Source organism: Scardinius erythrophthalmus (genome assembly GCF_964197995.2).
Source record: "Scardinius erythrophthalmus genome assembly, chromosome: 17".
Classification (NCBI taxonomy): Eukaryota; Metazoa; Chordata; class Actinopteri; order Cypriniformes; family Leuciscidae; genus Scardinius; species Scardinius erythrophthalmus.
This window is the reverse complement of record NC_138237.1, coordinates 10,172,243-10,192,841: the sequence shown is the minus strand read 5'-3', so window position 1 is coordinate 10,192,841 and position 20,599 is coordinate 10,172,243. Positions and strand designations below refer to the sequence as shown.

Below are 20,599 nucleotides of genomic sequence, written 5' to 3'. Positions count from 1 at the left end.
TATTTGAAGAAAACTCCCAGCATTGTTTTAACTGGTGGCGGTTGCTCAGAGTGGAAGCTATATTAATGAAATTACGACAATTACTTGCAATATTCTTAAAATATTGGTGTTTGCCTTCAAACCTCATGCACCAGAGAGAACGAAGAGGCCCAAACATTGAAATTAATCTAGAATAATGAATTAAATAATGGCACTTCGGTGTAATAACATTTCCAAATACAGCTTTCAACTCTGTCAAAAATTCTTGCACAAGTACATCTAAAAGAGGAAGGTTCTCTCTTCTCACCGTTGGAGCTAGAACAATATCTACAATTTCTCGGCACAACAGGTACACACGCCAATATTGACACTCAGGAGGTATACGATGTGCGATCAAAAAAGGAATAAGTCTAAAAAGGCACCATTTCTGAGATGCCGAGCCCACAATGCCTCCTTTTTGTAGTAATCTTTCAGACAACTGTACTGGCTTATTTGCTCTATCATTTTGACCTATTGTCATTCTCTGCAGCTCTTCGTTCACCTCTTGTATGCTAATATGTTTCTCTTTATGAGCTTGGCACAGGACAAGTTTCAAAACTAAAGGTATGACACCCTCTAACATGTCATGCATTATGTCTGGAGGTAAGGACTTCGTAACATCAAAATAAGGAAGCACATTAAACGGACAACTACACTGTACCCCATATGTTACTCTACTGTCAGGATTTTGCTGGATACATTCCAGGTGATACCGGTGAACGTCAGATGTTCTTAAAACATAACTATCTTCCTGAAATTTCTCTTTTATATCTGTATATGTTCCCATACAATGTCTACAAACTCTTCCTGAGTTAAATGACATACTGTATCCTCCAATCATGTGAGCTGAAAGGTTATCACCTGAAATGGTAGCTAGGGCTGCATGGACATTCTGCTCAACCCCACCAACAGTGAGGGTGAACCCATCTGTTGAGAGCACTTTAAGATCATCTAGCAGTGGCTTTAGGATAACTTCTAAGCCACACTCCTTTAAATAGGAATAGCGCACCAGTAATGCTAAATGAATATGCTTCACTTGAGACCTGTACCTTCCATGTACATTACCTACAGTGTAGTAGAAGGCGCACAGTTTGTGTTTTGTTTTCTTTGATCCCAAAGGATTTACTACCTCAAATTCATCCTCATAAAAATGCAGTCGTAATGCATTTGGATATTCTCTAAAGAAAGGATGCTCTTTATAGTACAATCCATCACTAAAGTCAGTTAAGACCTGTTCATCTTCAATATTTACAGACACTATGTCATCCCATACATCCTCATGAGAACAATATTTTTTTAAAACATCAGAAATGGGAACATAGGAGAAGCTACCTATTTTATGTCCTGTAGACCCTCTTAAAGTGTATTGAACTGGTTCAGTCAAGTCTAACATTGACTTACAGTATTCTTTCAATTTGAACTGAGAAGAGAACTCTTTTGATGCTTCCTCAAAAAAATCATTGGACTGTAAAACCTGCTGAAGTTCAGGACATCCTTTGACATCAAAACCATTTTCTTTAAGATGATAAGATACAAATTCATCGTAATTCTCCTTAAAAAAACAAAATAAAAAGTTTACATCACTAAGAATTTCCTGCTGAACTGATTCTGGTAAATTGTTTTTTTCCCTGCATTTTAGGATGAAGCTACAAAGATTATTTTTAAAGTTATATAAAAGTGTGTCCATACAAGGGGGGGTTTGGACATCTGCATCATCACACATAACATGCTCATGTTCATCTTCAGAAGCAGGGTTTTCACTAGCAGGCTCCTCACTAGCAGGCTCCTCACTAGCAGGTAAAATACAAGCTCTATGTTTTCTATAAACATGACATCTGAAAGATGGGTAACTAGAAAAAGTGGATTGGCAGTCATTGAGTCCACATGTGATCGAGAAGCCTGCCTCATGGGCATGAGTTAGTCCCACATGTTGGACCAACTTCATAAGAGTGAAAGTTTTTCTTTGGCACTTAGGGCACTGGTGTAAACGTGGGTGTAAACGAGGCATTTAGAAGAGGTGGTTTATAACTCTGGTTACAGTCGTCGGCAGAGGCCGGTCTCCCTTCACATTAATTTTCGCAATACATCGCTGGAGAAATGTCAGAGTGTTCTTGTTTTTGGGTTGGTATTCAAGATTGAAAACAAAATATGAATAAAACGAGGAGATCATGGCTTCCTCTACCTTCATGCCTTCACACACCTCGACCCTGTCTACCTTCAGGGAACAGGAGCTTCGTCCCTCAAATGTGGACTTCCAGTCTTCTTGGGTCACCTGGACAATTGGGTATGGTGTGTTGTGTTCACCCTGAAGAATACAGCAAAGTAGACAGGGATGCAAACACATGTTTGGTAAAAGAAAAAGAGATAGTCGATCCGATCCGATCCTATCCTATCATTCCTCCCCCCCCCCCCCCAAAAAAGAAAAAAAATACAAAACACTAGAGTGCTAGAGATCCATACCTCTCCCATCATAATGTGATGATCCACACTCTCTTTAAAAATGATTGGCAGGAGGATTAGTGCCGCTCTGAAGTCCATTCCTAGAAGAGAATCATGAAAAATCGATACTTTATTCATCCTGAAGGAAATTTTAGGCATCCAGTAGCTTATACAAACACAAAATCTGATTATCATCTCAAAATGCACTTTGTCTACTGATTTGTGTGAGTACACTCATAATAAGCGTTTTGTAAGTACCTGGTAGATCCTCGGTAAGCGCTTCTTCTCTGGCCTCCAAGTACTGTTTGACTAGTGGAGATTTTCCTTGAGCCAGGGCAAGTACTTTGGGAACAATCTGGTTAAAGCCATCAGTGAAGCTAATGCTCGCTGTGGAGTGGATACGACCCACCTCCTCCAACAGCTGCAGAAAGACAAAGACAAGTAAGCACCTGACCATGAGGGAAAGGGGATTACAGAGTATTTTAACATGCTATGGGGGGGTTAAGAGAATGCGAAGTGGAGTATAATTCTAGACTATACTAGCTCTGTTTAAACAAACCATGTTTACAAAGTCAAGACTTATTTAAATGTTTTTATAAAGGTCTTGTTGTTCTAGGGTACATCTAACTTTTAACACTTACTCCTGAGGGTGTCTTTAAGAAGGGATATTTCTTCACAGTGTCCTCAACACTCATTCCTTCTGCAATCTCCTTTTGCCTCCATGCTAAAGTTCTCTGCATTAGGTCGCGTACAATCACAGTGTCTGGCTGCGCCTTGCTGTATTGTGTTTGCAGAATCTTAACATGACCAGCGATTGAAGATGCATCTTCCCCAAGAACATCAAGTTCCTATTGACCAAAATAGTAACAGAACAGAAAAATTAAAAAAAGGATCAGGCCAGGGGAGTGTGGGACAGAGACTGAGAGATCTGACTTCTGTATTCTAAGAGAGGGGGAAAAAAGAGAGGAGGAGAGGTGAGTGAAAGAAAGAGACAGGCAGGGGGGGGTATGTTTAGCTGAGACTAGGGCTGTTGCGATAACCGCAATATTGCAGTACCGCGCTACTGACAAGCCAACCGCAGAGGAATGCAAGTAATCGCAGCACACCGCAATATTCGCATTTTCTTTTTTCATAAGGCAATAATACCCTTCTTGTTTTGAACTTCGCTCACATATATTGAATGTTAAATAAGTTAATAATGATAACGAGACTTTTTTTATCATGGTGATTTGTACAGAGGCTTTGTGAATTTGCACTTAAGCCTAAATAGACCGACGAATGATCGACGGATTGCGTGCGATTACCTGCGTCTGTCTATGAGGTAAAGTCATATAGATTTGTGAAAAGGTTGCTGTGTCCAAGGAAAGCGAAATATGTTGAATATGTCCCTGGCATCAGTGACAGCGCTGGTCAGCATTCCACAGCGTGAGGAAGCCGCAGGAAACAAAAATCAGAAAGCCACACATTAAATCGCATCAGCTTCAGCGTTACCCATGCGACGCGGTAAGCTGAGCCTTGAAAAGTGGAGCTCAAAGTTAAAAATAAAGTAACACCTTGTTTCATCACTATCTTTAAATGAATCAGCGTTTTTGAACGTGTTCGTTGAACGAACGGTTATATGAATCAAAGACAGGCTGTTCCCACTGTAACTGCGTGCTGAGTGACAGCCTTTCAATGCGCAGATAGACACTGTTTAGTTTCGGTTACATTACTGAAAATGTACTAGTTTTTGTGCATGCTGACCACATCATAACACTTATTTATATAGCAACAAATAAATATAAATAAATCAAATAAATAAATAAATAAATAAATAAATAAATAAATGGCACATCGCGCTATTGAGCCACTCAAAATTACCGCAAGGGAAATTCCTTCACCACGACAGCCCTAGCTGAGACAAGAAATTAGGTAAGGATACGACCTTACAGTTCGACCCTTACCACGGCTTGTGCACATGTGACTAATCAACTCCCCACCCCCTTTCCCTCCCTTGTTTGACAATCAAACAACAAAAATTATTTAAATCCAACTCACTGATCGTGGCTTGGTTCTCAGAGAGGTGTTTGCACTCTCAGCATCAGGTAGCTTGGACTTCGTTCCATGGGCAAACTTCTCTTTGATCAGTTTCACTTCATCATTTTGGACAAGTGGAGCACGTTCGGTCTTGAATTTGCGTTTCAGCGACATGTGCCAGGTATGCTTATTTCAACAACAAAAATAAATCCAAATTACTCAACAAAACCTCTCACTTTGGATGAACAAAGCTAGTCCCATGGAGTTACAATGGAAGCGTCCATACGCCAAAAGACCGTTTCACAGTTTATATGTGCAATATGACCACTCACCTGCAGCAGGTCGCGGAATCAAGGCTCAAATGTGTGTCCATATACAGTAGCCTATAGGCTATATTCACCAGCTCCACTACTTCCTGAAAGTAAAACTGCATCTACCATTTCCTGTCCTATACTATTGGAATAAGTGACCAGGACATACCTGATTAATCAATTGTACAACTGACTGGATATTAACTAATTAATTATCCCACCTCATTGGTGGAGGTCTGGAGGAAGCTTTGAGGTAAACATTTGTGCTTTTATTCAGAGACCTGCTGCAGGTGAGTGGTCACATTGCTCCTATAAACGGGGAAACGGTCGATTGGCATATGGACGCTTCCATTGTCACTCCAGAGACTTAATACACACATATTAGGATGAAGGATAGGACTACAACAAAGCTAGCTAGACAACAATGACTTTCAGAGTTCATTCACATGGTTTAATATTTATCATGGAGTACATTAAGCAAAGCTACTTACATAGCCATTTCCCGTAACATCCTTCAGGAATGGGTATTTCCGGATTAATGCCTGGGCTACCTTGACATACTCTGTGTGAGTGGGATACCTAGAACAGAAACCAGTAAAAGTAAATGATTAGTGATAGATATAGCATCTGGATTGGATTGGTGAATGGACAAGTCCAGCAGAAACAGTGCCAACAAAAGACAGAATGAGCAGCAAGAGACAAAAAACAAGACACACAACACACACACGGGACAAAGAATACAGCCAGTAGTACTTACATAGTATACATGGCAACAGTCTCATGCAATACTCGTATTATTTTGTGCCTGTATTGTGGAACTCTCTGGACCTCCTCTTTGGCATCCAGCTTTGCTTGAAGCTCTTTAGGGAATGATGGGAGGACATAAACATCAGGCAGTCTCCCAAAGGACTGAGAACTAGTTTTACAAGAAAAAATAAAGACAATTTACGTCTGTTAGTTCGTTATAGTAAGTACTACGGTAGCCGAGAGGCCCTCACGGCCACTTTAAAGTACAATGATTTGTTTCGATTTCTTTAAAACAGGTAAGTATAAGAGCTTAATAAAAGAGAGTTGGTGTTGCAGTTGAATGAAACTCAACACTTACCTCGTAGCAGCATCAACATCTAGCACTTGAAATGTAATAGTGTGGATCTCCTCTGTGTCCATGTCCTCTGTAAGAATAAATAATTATATTGCCTTCATATAGCAGAGATACAATTAAATTAAATATCTATATTGTAATTATAAAATTACATTTAAAAAATATTAAATAACTCGTTTCATGAAATTAGATTTTGGTCATCCTAACCAGAATTGTTAAAGGTTAGCAAATGTTAACATGATTGATAATGTCAATGGCATGCAATTATTATTATTTTATTTTAAGGGGAAGGAATGGTCAAAAAGAAGAATTTTTTCAAATGAATTTAAAAAACAATGAATTGTAAGTTCTGTCATATTTTTCAATTACTACTACTACTGATTTAGTTTTTTTCCCCATGGTATCGATATTGAGGTATTTAGTCTGGTATCATATCGAAGTCACAATTTTGGTATTGTGACAACACTACTTCATAAATCACCTTTCCATTAGGGCTGGGCGATATATGGCCAAAAAAAATAAAAAATCAGTCGATATCGATAATTATCACGATAAAAGTCAAATCTTTATTTCTTTCAAGTTTAAGGCAGATTTTTGCTCCTAAGTGACAGTTGTAGAAACCAAAGCGTTAATTGTGGTTTTAAACTACTCTATTGTCAGAACATATCATTTTTTTTTTTATGTAATACTGACTTTTCTGATTCTGAGTTTTATTTAACTTAACCATTGGTCATCCAGTATCACGCATTTAGATCATGACTACCACAGATGAAACCAGGCATAGCCTGTAGCACCTCACTATCATGGCAAAATGTAACATTATGGTTTCTACATACCTGCCAACCTTGAAATTATTTTTTGCGTACCGACGGGGTGGGGGGGGGGGGTGGGGGTGTGGACGACGACGGCGACGACGACACACATGCATTATATTGCATTGCATAAAATGTGTGCTGGTCAACTAGTCTAAAATTAAGAAACCACTATAAAACTGTAAAAAAAAAAAAGATAGGCTACTTAATTTATTATTCCAATATCCAAATATGATACTAAATAACACAGGGAAAAGGGCTTCTATTTGTGACGTGGTCTTTGCATTTGAACATTGCGCATTTTAAACAGGACACGCATTAGCTGAATAAATGTTAGCCAAAACATTATAGGAAACAGTTGACAATAAATAGACAGGAGTCCAATAATAGCATAACGAATCACTTATTCTAAAAAGAATATCAAGTATACCGGTAAGTTAGATACTTGAATACTTAAATCCGACACATGGGTTTCTCGGCGACGTCATCACTGCTTGCGCACGCAACCAAGAGGCAAAAGACCCGCGGTCTTCGTACCGGAGTAAAGGGTTTAAGCTAGTAGCAAAGTGGTTTTGTTGTCGCTAAGTCAAAATGCCAAGGAGTTGTTGCGTAATTTATTTACATGCAGGCCTATCTGTTGTGTTTTATCTGCTCATTTAAATTATACGTGTTGTAAGTAATTCCAAATCTAGGCGAATGGAAGAGTGGGACAGAAGGAGGAAGTTGTATGTTATATTCTTTCTATTCATAATTTGACGAGCTGCACATGACCACATAGCACGTATATAGTTGTATGCATCAAGGGATTTGTACGCTCTAATCATTTCTCTTGTATACACACTTGGTGTCTGAATAAGATAATTATATATATCAGGCCATACAATTGCTGGCCACCTCTTGTCATCCACAATCCAAAGATCGTCATGTATTGCGCAGGGATCCGGTAAGATCTCACCATTGCTGAGATTAAGTTTTTTAATATTTATATATAGATTATAATCGCCACGGTCGGAGGTACTAATGGCTTCTCACATAATCCATCGTCAAATCTTTGATTTACAGTAAAGTAACGTTATATGTGTCATGAAATGTTGCAGGTCGTAAAGTAACGTAAACAAAGTTCACTTATATAAAAGCAAATTCGGGGTCTAGAGATGCTGCACTGCTAACATTGGCTATTACATTACTAACTTAGTCTAACATAATAATTCATACATGCATCACATTATGTCCGGATTTTGATTCGTAAACAGTTGGACGTTTTAAATATGAGACACAAACAAACAGATCCAACTCTGAAATTGCAGTTTATTATTGAGTCAACAAGAAATTACAAACAATGCGAAATCTACGTTAATTACAATGTTCTTTTACAGAACTCGGCATAACAGATAGCGGTTTTCTGCCTCCTGGATGCGCGCGCATCCGGTATAGTTTGTATACAAGAAACCCGTGTATAAGGGCTGTTAAAACGTTCGTCATTTAACGAATTTTAAAAACAAGGATGGATAATACAAAATGCTTTCTGGCATTTTCACAGAAAAAAACAAAAAACAAGCAAGAACAAAATTTAAACTTAGCCCGTCAAATTTAATTTTACAATTATCTTCTCTCTGTGCGCGCGTCCGTGTTTGTGAGAGAGCTCGCGCAGCACTGATACAACGGTACTTTTTAATCCATAACTAACACGCTAGTTTTCATACAAAATAAATATGTAACATAATTAGGTACTTTAGTTATTATTAACACAATAACGTAACACATGAAGGCTACGTTTCTTAGCACTGAGAATTAATTAATAAACGCCTGTTTCTCCAGACTCGCGCTTATCCGTAATCCACAAATGATCACATCACTTTCATAATCACGAAGCCATAGCGATTTCAAGTTTATTAAGATTTATTGTTCAGTATTTCTTGAGCATTTTATTATTTGCGTGGCTGAATGATGTCTTCCTCTTTTTCTGAGTGACCATGAAGAACGGAGTATTAGTAAGATAATCCATGCGATCCGTGTGATCATCGAATCCATAGGATTAGGTTAACTCAGTACAATATTTCAACTTTCCATATCGAGCCCAGCCCAGCCCGTTTACCTTCAGGAGTCAGATGTACAGTGACTACTGTAACGTTACTGTCCTCGCTTATGAAATCAGTCAGACTGCGGGCCGCGGGAGTAGAAGAAGGCGGATCGAGCGGGATTCTTTATTGGTGTCGATTTTCAGTCTCTTTTTAATGATAGGCCTTACGCATCTGTCAATCATCCCCGCTTGCTATTTGGGGAATGAATCCAGCGCTATGATTGGTCGAACTCTTCTTCTTTTGCTGTTGCTTGATTTGAGGACTGCGCGTGCAGAGGCGTCACCAGGTTTTTGCGTAGTTTAGACTAACAAATCGTACCAGCGTACTTTGATGTCAAAATGCGTATCCGCTACGCAAAATGCGTACAGGTTGGCAGGTCTGTTTCTATGGTATTTGTATGAAAAACAGTAGCCAGTAAATACATTAGCTTATATACTTATATACATTAAATAGCTTTATACATTAAATACTGTAATTATATTCCATTAGTCCTTTAATACATTGTCTACATTAATAATATAATACAATTCAATATGTATATCCCACTTTTCATGGTGCAGTTAATATTACTAGGCTAATGTTACAGTAAATCCATGGTAAATGATGGGAATTTGTAGACGGAAAATGACTATCGTTGCGCAGTGTTTCTCCTGTTTGTCAGCGCTGTTTCATCTGCCTTTACATTGTGTTCCTTTTCACTGGATTTCGTGACCGAGACCGATCAGAGTAAACGCATCGGCTCTACTGAGCTCACGCTGCCGTTTGGACATTGAGCCGAGCGGATAAATGGTCCGTGTGGCGCGCGGTTCAAATGAGTTTCGTTACGCTTTTGGAACGCAAAAACGTTATCGAACATTTATCGACCTCTTGATATCGTTTTATCGAGAAAAATTATATCACGATAATTATCGCTATCGTTTTATCGCCCAGCCCTACTCTCCATTAATAACATTGAAGTGCTGTGGGGTGGGGTGGGGTGGGGGGGGGGGGCTACCTGTGCTGTGAGTAGCCGTTACGGGACAGTCTCTACCCATGTTGGGTTGTGTGTTCCTTTGAGTGGGACAGGCCTCTCTGTGTCCAGGCTCTTGCATCTTTCGTACTATTTGAAGGAACTTGGCCTGCTTTTTGAACGAGCCTTTAAATAGATGGTCCAGCATTGAGTCAGTTAAGCCCAGGTGTACCGTCTCTCCATCCACTTCATTTTCTATTAAGTAAAAAGTAAATTTTCTATTAATAAATAGCACATTGGAATTTGATCATTACTCATGCATTATGGGTATATACACAGTAACTGGTTGTCCACATTTCAGAAATTCCCACAGATTTCATTTGTTCCGTAGAGCAGTGTTTCTCAAATATTGGTAGTGTACCCCTAGGGATACTTTGGAGTACGTGAATTTTTTTGCAAAAATACTGATTTAAAAATACATCATGCATAATTCCTACAATAATTATACTATATTAATGAATGAATTAAGTGATGGATTCTACATTTGAAAAAAAAAAAACATTTAAATGTTTTTTTTTGTTTTTGTTTAAAAAGGCTGTTTGTATTCTTCCTCTTTAAAAAAAGTCCTACCAAAAATGTTTTGCACTGGTTAGGGGATACTTGGCTTAAAAAAGCAATTCAAAGGGGGTAAGTTACAATGTTGAAAAACGTTTAAGAAACACTGCTATAGAGAAGACCCGGGAATAGGCTAGTTGCGCGTGGCCGCCATTTTGGATTTCGGATCAGCGAGTGTGTCGCATTACGCCGGTGCATTTAATTGCCACTCGCTCGTGTGATAGTAATATGGATCTTAGAAGTATTTTAAGTGATAATTGATTCTATAAACAACTATAAAAGATACATTTCGGCTTTATCCGGCTACCTGCACCGGGCGTAACGCGAAACTGGAAGTGTCTAACCGCACACTCGCTGATCCGATGTCCAAAATGGCGGCCACATGCAACTAGTCTATTCTAACGTGCACAACATAGCCGCCATCTTCTAACGTTAAACTGAGTTCCACGTGCACAAATGGAATCGAACATCATCCAACATCTTCAACATATAAATATACAATACCCGTACACTAAACACCTACACAATTGATTATCTACATAGCTGCAGCACTATTTGGACATCAACTTAACTTTAACTCAACTTTTCTGTATGAGGAACTCGAGCTAACGAGCCAACTCTAAGCTGGCAAACGTTAGCTAGGTCAGCTAATATTATGCTTTTTTCTTTACAATCTTTACAACTAGCTAACGAACGTTAGTGGAAACTTACAAATAAGTCCCGATATAAATGTTAGTTCGATCTAACTGTAACTTAGCTAACGTGCAGCCAACTTTAATCAGCAAGTGTCACTTAAATGTAACTTTACGTTAGCTAACGACAGTACTCACCTCTGAATTTCTGCACTTCAATCTCTGTCATAGTTAAACCATCTTCTTTTAAAGTTTGGATCAGCTCATCTGATGATAAAGTTGGCAGGGCCATTGTTGAGCTGCAAAGGGTCCTGCAGGCTCCAGCGACTGACAGTGAGTGAAAGAAAGAGGCGTCAAGTGACCGCTGACGTAGAACGCGAATAACGGCGCGAAAAAAACAGCCAGTCATAATATTAGACAGACCAACAACAGGACAATTTTAACAATTTTCGCCATCTTATTCATCACTAAATTCACTTATGAGAACGTTTTAGGCGAGAAAAGAACTGTTTAGATTTCGAATATAGGCAGTCTTGTGAAAATTGATGCCAAATTGACAATTTGCTTAAAGGGTAACTAAACCCTAAACCAACTTTTTTTAGTTAATGCTCTGTAAGATTGGGGCTTTATTAGTGCTGTTCACTGATTCAAGTAATTTTTTTGACATTTGTGTTTAAAGTGTTTTAATTTTACAAAATATGGTGTAAAAACGTCTGAGTGCTGCCCTCTTCAGGTTGAACAGTGGCTACTGCAGTTGAATTTTCCTATTGGAAGTTGTGGTACACTCTGATGTCAGAGGGTACCAGCTAACCACGCCCTTACCTACAGAGAGATACGTCTCAGATGCACGCCCCCTCTCCACTGGGCTCTGCCTACTTTTCCAGCATTTTTCAAATATTGCCAGTGGGTGGAGTCAAGCTCTGACCAGGGGTTTAGTTACCCTTTAAAAGTTTTCGGAGTTGAGAAGCTCAATGTGAGGTGACAGCCAGCAGGCGCCTGCCCCAGCCGCTAGCTCGTCGCTCGGCCAGTCCTGCTCAGAGACCCCGCTGTGAGCTGGAGGTCTCGCAGACCGGTCTCGTCAATAAAAGGCTTTTATTTCGCCGCTGAAGATTAGTTTGTTTACATGCTGCTCTTGTAAACACTCAAATTCCATTCATGCCATTGACATCCAAGTTCACCCTATACTCATGACGTCACATACATACTCACTATCAGTGAAACAGCATGAAATAAACTTATCACAGAATTAATGAATAAAGGAAAACATAAAACATGCAGAATAACACTATACTCGGTACTTTATCTCCACATTTTTATCTCTGCATAACTCGCGGCGCGCGGGCGCTAATCACACCAGGTTTGCTAACAATGTTCGCAGCACAGATCGTATAGTTTACAGACTCAACAGTCTCATATACATAAGAAATAATACAATTAACAGTCCTTCTTATGAAGATCTAAAACAATGATGGTGTACATTTTATACATTCGTTACCTGTAAAGGATGATATTAATTAATGATGCGACCATCAGCTTTGCTTTATCTTGAATGAAACGTATCGCGAGAAGAACTCCTTCTCTAAATGCACGCAAGCCGCGCCCACGCACACACAACCAAGCACACACATCTATCTTAACTATAATAATATATTATTGAATTAATTCGAACCAATAGTGCTTATAGAACCCACAATATATGCAACAATTATTTAAATGAAAACAATAATGATAATAATTATAAAAATCGAGTATAAATCTGTAAATAATCCCTTAGCAGAAACGAATGAAAATACTTACGAAACTTGATAGTGATAATAATTATGCACTTATCACAGAGGATTATTCAGCATACCACATTTACAAATTATGACAAAGGCTCTATCAGTCTTAGAAAAGGCACACATAAGTAGCTGCTACCCCAGAGGATTGTGTACCCTGTAACTTGAAAAGTACTTCTTACCCACATGAAGTGTACCCTTTGACTTGAATAAGGTACTTTTTTGTACCCTGCAGGATGTGTACCCAAAAGGTACTTCTAAGTACCCAATGGGAACACGATAGGACCTTTAATGGTACATTTGTGAATGTTGTACCTTAACTATTACTTTATATGACAATGTACCTTTTCAAAGGGTACATATATGTACCTTTCACCATGCATATTTCATTGTGTACCCCTTTTCTTTGGAAAGGTACTTTTTGGTACTCAGCTGAATACATGTTTGTTCCTTTGCTGGCACATTTGTGAAATTTGTACCTTAAAGTACTTAATTGTACCCTCACTGTACCTTTATTTCTGAGAGTGTATCTAGGGGTTAAAAATCCATAATGGTTCAGTATAATGAATGCAACTAGCTATTCTATTTTATAAAAATAATAAAACATCGTAGTTAAACATACTTTTGTATCTGTTATTCAAACCTGAAGATTGCTGAGGCTTTTATAAGTAAATATTGTCGGTTTACTTTTAGTTACTTGATTGTGAACTTGTGTAAAAATTGCCTCCAGGCTGTTGAATTATAAAAAATAAAATAAAAAAATGCACACCAGAGGTAGAAATGTTGTCACGAGTCAAGATGCAAAGTGGTGTTGCCGTTACACCTCGGGTGTGCATTCTTTTTCTAACATTCTGTTGACAATAAGTAACATTGCACCTACACGTCTACTAACTCTCAGAGTGTTAGTAGAGTATTAGTAGCCTGGTAGGGTTAGAATAAGTTGACTAGTCAAAAGAATGTCTGTTTGGGGGGCATCACAATAAAGAGATAGCAGATATTGTGCAGACAGTCTACTATTACTCTAGGGAGAGTTAGTTGACATGTAGTTGCAGGGTTACTTCAACAGCAGTGTTACAAGTAACAGAGTTACATAATTTCATTACAAAATAAATGTACCAGTAATCAGTTACAGTTACTGAGAAAAAAATGTGTAATTAAATTAGTTACTTATGAAAATGGTAATGATTAAAGGGGGTTACATCTGAATATTTTCTGTAAAAAAAAACTAGGATATGTTTAATAATTTTAATTTGTTGCTTTGCCTGTTTTTGATGTGCACGATGTCTCCTGCCATTTAAAGGCCATTTCGTAAAGAGATGCTATAATCTGATACTTTTGATCGGCTCTCTAGTTTGAATTTGCAGCACGCTATTGTAACAGCGGCTGTTTCAGTAGTGTTAATGCGAGTGAAGACTGCAAGGAAAGAAAAGGAAGACGGAGGAATCGTAGGAAAGCTTATTTATACATTGGAATACGTGATTACTCGAGCATAACTTCACAGCGTCATCAGCAGCGCTCAAAGGATCTGCCCTCATGTTGTTGAAGTTTGGTTATGTAAGAAATTCATAATAAATAATAATAAAGCAAGATACCCTGTTGAAATAAGTGAGATGTGTGGTTTATTTAAACTGCAAAGGTAAAGTATAAGTGAAAATCATTGTGACCGATGTGAATGAGGAGAATGTATACGTGCATCACGTTTAGTTGATAAAACACTTCTGCAAAGGATACACCCCTCGCTCCTGACTCCTCAAGAAGCTTCCTCACTCATCGATACTCGCGGTGCAATTAGAGAATTGAGATGTCCTTCAAGATGGCTGAGCTCGATCGATTTCTGGGTCATAGGATGGAGGAGCGAGGAAATGTGGAGGGATATTGAGAAGCACCCTTTATCTGGCAATTACATCAATTCACATTGCCGCAGCTACAATCTGTCTGATTTACCACCATGGCAAGTGATAAAAATGTGTTCCAGTGCTGGAAATTAGAAAAGTAATCAAATGTAATCAGTTACATAACTTTAATAAAGTAATTGAAATAGTTGCACTACTTATTACTTTTTAAATAGGGTAACTTGTAATCTGTAACCTACATTTCCAAAAGTATAACCTTCCCAACACTAGTCAACAGAATGTTTAAAATGGACCATCAAAATAAAGTGTTACCTGAATTTGTTTTAAGCACCATTCCTGTATTTATGCTGTTGGAGAAAATATAACAAATTACACAAACGAAAATTATAACAATACAATAAACTATAACAGTCAGCTTAAGGTAGATACAATTATTAAGCAGTTAAATGTCAACATAACTCTAAAGTCTAAATGATGTTTTATGAACAAAGTTTGGGAGGAGCATGTTCAAATGATCTATCCAATCAGTATAATTGGAGGCCTATATAGCTCAACTCCGTTCCTCGACAGTATTTTCTGCATCCATCCGCCACCTCGGCTAGTTCCTATCCCAGCAGGAATACAGGGGAGTACTCTAGGTTTGGGTTACTTTCCAAGCTCGGAGTCTTCCCCTGGACAGCACACCAAAAACACATACTCTATCTAATTATTTGTAAGTGTGAACTCTTGAACATCATGCACTCAAGTTTGGGTGGGGTGGGGGTAAATTAAGCTGATCTACTGTAGTGTCACAATCATGTTGCATTATGGTCTATGGATCTGCCTGAAGTTTACATATTGAGTAGACTCGCTTCCTCTGTCAAAATCGAGGGATTGAGGATCTGTCAAAATAAACTTCCAGCTCCCACTTGGCGAAGTTGAACGCACTTCAAAATAGCGGCGGGGATTCCCCCGAGGGAAAGTGCTTATGGAAGTTCGCAAATGTGTCTCTAAAATGGCCGTTTCCCAGTCATTGGGCATTTTCAACCTACAATGGGTGTTTTTAAACCCTTTTTCAACAGACTTACTAAAATCATGATGGCCTATGCCTAAACAAGACCCCGGTGGATTAGAGAACATTTGGTAAAGTGGTTGAAAATGCTCATCATGGTTTAAAAACGCCCCACCTGCTAGCATTCTGCAGAAGTACTTGCTTGATCTTGTGTTCATCAACAACAAATCACTGTTAGTTCAATATCACTGTCTCCGCCCATGTGTGCTGCCGCCTTGCATCAAAATGTCAGTGCTGATCAAACATACTTTAAATATTGTGTGCTAAAACTAACAGTGCAAACCAAATACATTGTCACTTATATTTGAACATCATGCTTTCAAGACCCATCCCATTTAATAACATGCAAGTTTATGACACATCAACTTTCAAGGCAGACAGTCCAGATGTCATTATAACTATGTCCGTTAATATTCATTTAATTAGTTTAGTTTTTTCTTATTTATTTATTTTATTTTTAATTATTTATTTTCAAAATTACATGAATGATACCAACACAGATGACAGGATAGAGGTAAAGGGCAAAAGAACTGAACATTTTTTTTTGTATATTTAAATTTTGAAATGTTAAGATTACATACTTGAGTACCAGGGTTAAAGGTTGAGCTTGACGAATACAGTCATCCCTATAATTAGTATTAAAACAAATGCATTTGAGATTATTTACTTGTCATATAAACCTGTCATTTACTGGCCCTGGAATAAATTGACAGTACTTATGTCACAGTTTTGTGATATGGTAAGATCAACCGGAGTTGCAAACGTGTGGGACACATTAAATACTAAATTTACTACAGTTGAATATGTATTTATTCAACTAATTATTTCAAAATTATGACACTGATAGATGATTTTAGTTCTTCAAAATTCACTCAAAAAGTTCAAGACATCTACAAGGCAAAATCACCATTGTTATAAGGGGAATAGACATCTGAAATGAGAAACCTTTCAAATTATTTTTATATTAGGATAATAGTTCATCATGTAATAGATCTGACATTAATGGGATTTGTGCCCCTTTAATATTTCCACGTGTTATCAATATGTAACATACAGTATGTGGAATGAGCAGCAATGTAAATCAGGTGTTGTTTTGCTTTGATTTCCATGAAGCTGATGTTGTTTTAAACTAAACCAGTATGACTGATGAGTATCTGTTTTCAGTATTTTGTCCAATAGAGTCTGGCTGCAGACTTGCACTTGCACTTGCACTCTGCACGCTCAGACACCAGCGCTTCCTCTGCCTGTGACGTCACTTGCAATCGACACAAATTAACCGGAAATATGTTTCCAGCAGTAAATGTTATGTTATATTATTTATTTTTTATATTTTTTTTAGTTATTAAACATTGTATCGTTAAAGTTGGTATTATACCTTATATATTGCTATCATATACTATTGTGTACCAACATCAACACAACATTTCCCCAAAATCATGTTTAATCGGAGATTAGAGGCTGTCTAATAATAATCTGCACGCAAACTTACCTTCGTGGCTCACGGGCTTCCTTCTGCACCAAAGCATCACAGCTATCGATTTTTAACAAAACATGGCTACTGATTGTGTGTGGATCAGCAAGGTGGAAAATTAGTGCCAAAAGTCACGTGACAGTTTTTCGTACTTGTAGAATTTTGTTTTGTATTTGAAGAATTTTGTTTTGTACTCGTAGAATTTTGTTTTGAACTTGAAGGTTTTTTTTACTTGAAGGATTTTTTTTTGTACTTGAAAGATTTGAGTTTGTACTTGGAGGATATTTTTGTCATTGAAGAAATACGTTTCTTTGTATATGTAAAACATACTGTATTTGTTTGATAGGTAGCCTACGTTTTTTATTTGCAGAACAAAATGCATTAGTTTGTGAGTGATGTTTTGTATTTGCAAACCACACTGAGTTTGTTTGTGAATCGTTGGGTGTGAGTAAAACACGTTTTGTGTGTGTGTGAGGTTTTGGCATGATTCTAACTCCATAAATTTCTGCGACTTTCAATCCTGAGGAGACAAAATGCCGCGGTGTGAAGAAGAGGTGGAGTTACGAGGATTCTCAAACAGTTGAAGTGTCCAATGGAGTTAAGAGATTTGCTCTCTAGCTATTTTCAACACTTTAGATTGGTCAATAATTTGTAAAAAAAAATAACAGAACCACGTGGGAACTGACCAATAGCATCGATTTGTGAAAAAATATGAAATTGACAAAATTTGGACATACAAGGTTTCCGCCCGACAGCGACGATATATATTTATATGTATATACTTACAGAAACGATTTTTGAACGACATTGGGAGTTGTTCTCAATCCGACACGAACCACACTATGCGTCGATTGCAAGTGACGTCACTTGCAGAGGAAGCGCTGGTGTCTGAGCGTGCAAGTCTGAGAGTGAAGGTCTGAGAGTGCAAGTGCAGGTCTGCAGCCAGACCCTTCTCATTTTGTGCGTGGCAGGTGGCTGAGTGTGATGGCATGTATTAAATAAAATTTCATGACGCATACCATCTTTATAGACGGGAAAAGGTCAGGAGCTTATTACTGTCTGATTGGGCCAAAACATGTTTAAATATTCTGTGTAAGTGTGATTACCAGATACTGAAACTGTTGTATTTTTACTATAATGTGTGTTATTTAAAGTAGTTTTGATAAGGTTTACTCTGTACAGTCCCAGAATTTTCTGATGAACTAACACTTGTATCTCTCATCTATAGATCACAGTTGTGGTTTTGACTGCAATCAGTGAAGAGATGTCCAGTGAGATCTTCCCCATTGATGGATCGAACTCTTCTAGTAACTTGTTTAACAACAGCACTGAGATGGAATATAATTTACTATATTTACTAAATGTGCTGTTGGGTCTTCCTACCAACTCCTATGTGATATGGCTTATAATGACAGGAACAGACAATGGACTTGCAGCAGAGTTCTTCAGCCTTAACCTCGCTGTCTGTGATATTTTCTTATGTGTGGAATATGTTTTTATTATCCTCTCTTATGAATCTGAATTTCTCTTGACAGTTGTGTATGCTTTAGATGGACTAGCCATCACTGGTAATCCTCTGTTTCAGTGTCTGATCTGTGTTGAGCGTTACCTGGCAGTGGTTCATCCTGTAACCTTTCTGAAGTTCAAACCTCTCAGATATAGAGTGATCTGCTCTGTTATTGTCTGGATGGCAAGTTTTAGCTCCAGTGGGATCATTATAATTTTTTTCATGTTCCAGTCCGTGTTGTACTTTGTATTTTTGGTTCCACAGTTCTTCATCTTCCTATCCATTGAGTTGTTCTGCTGTGTGGCTGTTCTCAGAGCTCTGAAGCAGTCAGGACCAGGAGAGAGAGGGAGAGAGAGAAAGGAGAAAAACCAAATGAAGAGAAGAGCGTTTAATCTCATTCTAATAACTACTGTGACCATGATTATAGCATATGCTCCCTATATAATCTTATTAGTTCTTTATATTACAGCAGACAGCAGTAACAAAACACTCCTGTCTATTAGTTCTCTTTGCTTTTCTTTGGCTAGTTTGGTGCAGCCTCTTCTCTTTCTTTACAGAATAAGGAAACTGCCCTTCATCAAATATCAGTAATTCTATTTCAATCATCATTATGAAGTCTCTATAATCCATCTTCTAATATAATGCTGAAAGACACAAATAGAAAGTTATGCAATGTTGATTTATAAAAGCGTTAAGATGTTATAGTTATTTTTGGTTTAAAGTTAGAATGCAACTTTGGTGTCATCATCTTGTGTCCAAATGTGTCATGCCAATTTATGCATATACAGTAGGGCTTCAGAAATATCTATAAAAAGGTATAATGTATGTAACTATGCTATTTTTATAATACAAAAATAATAAAAACATGTTGTGTTTTATCTGATGATTGTCAAGGCTTTTATAAGTAAATGGTGTCAGCTTGGTCTCAATGTTTATAAGCAAGTATTTATACATAACATGTACAGGTACTGCTTACCCTTTTTATTTATTTATTTATTTATTTATTTATTTATTTTAACAATATTACGTATTTACAGGTTTAGGAACAAAAAAAATGTCATTTATATCATAAACATATTTAGAGACATTTTTACCATTTATAGATATATTTTAGATCGCTAAATCCTAAACCTAAGCATAACCACTTTTTAACAATAATAATAATTAAAAAAAAAAGAAATTTAAAAAAAAAAAAAAAACGGGCAGAAAAATGCAGTGACAATAATTTACATAATGGTACAGTATAATGTATGCAACTAGCTATTCATTTTATAAAAATAATAAAACATGGTAGTTAAACATACTTCTGTATCTGTTATTCAAACACACGATAATATCTGAAGATTGCTGAGGCATTTATAAGTAGGTTTACTTTTAGTTAATTACTACTTGATTGTGAACTTGTGTAAAAATGGCCTCCAGGCTGTTGCACACCAGAGGTAGTAATGTTGTCACGAGTCAAGATGCGAAGTGGTGTTGCCGTTACACCTCGGGTGTGCATTCTTTTTCTAACATTCTGTTGACTATAAGTAACATTGCACCTACACGTCTACTAACTCTCAGAGTGTTAGTAGAGTATTAGTAGCCTGGTAGGGTTAAAATAAGTTGACTTGTAGTTGCAAAGTTACTCATAGTCAGTAGAATGTCAGTTTGGGGAGCATCACAATAAAGAGTTAGCAGATATTGTGCAGACAGTCTACTATTACTCTAGGGAGAGTTAGTTGACGTAGTTGCAGAGTTAATTATAGTCAACAGCAGTGTTACATGTAACAGAGTTACGTATTTTAATTACAAAATAAATGTAACTGTAATTAGTTACAGTTACTGAGATTTATTCAACTAATTATTTCAAAATTATGTCATTGATGGATGATTTTAGTTCTTCAAAATTCACTCAAAAAAGTTCAAGACATCTACAAGGCAAAATCACCATTGTTAAAAGGGGAATAGATATCTGAAATGAT

At 37.5% G+C, this 20,599-nt stretch overlaps 1 protein-coding gene across 1 annotated transcript; it reads right to left on the bottom strand.

The window, feature by feature from the left end:
- Positions 1-1,930: 1,930 nt before the first annotated feature.
- Positions 1,931-11,308, bottom strand: LOC308705605 (sterile alpha motif domain-containing protein 3-like). Its single transcript, XM_081390690.1, has 10 exons — positions 11,174-11,308; positions 9,774-9,983; positions 5,890-5,956; positions 5,542-5,700; positions 5,276-5,363; positions 4,495-4,659; positions 3,099-3,305; positions 2,716-2,878; positions 2,479-2,558; positions 1,931-2,323 (listed from the first exon to the last, which is right to left on the bottom strand). The coding sequence occupies exons 1-10, from the start codon at positions 11,265-11,267 to the stop codon at positions 2,027-2,029; spliced, it is 1,530 nt and encodes a 509-aa protein (XP_081246816.1). The 5' UTR covers positions 11,268-11,308; the 3' UTR covers positions 1,931-2,026.
- Between the last annotated feature and the right edge of the window lie 9,291 nt (positions 11,309-20,599).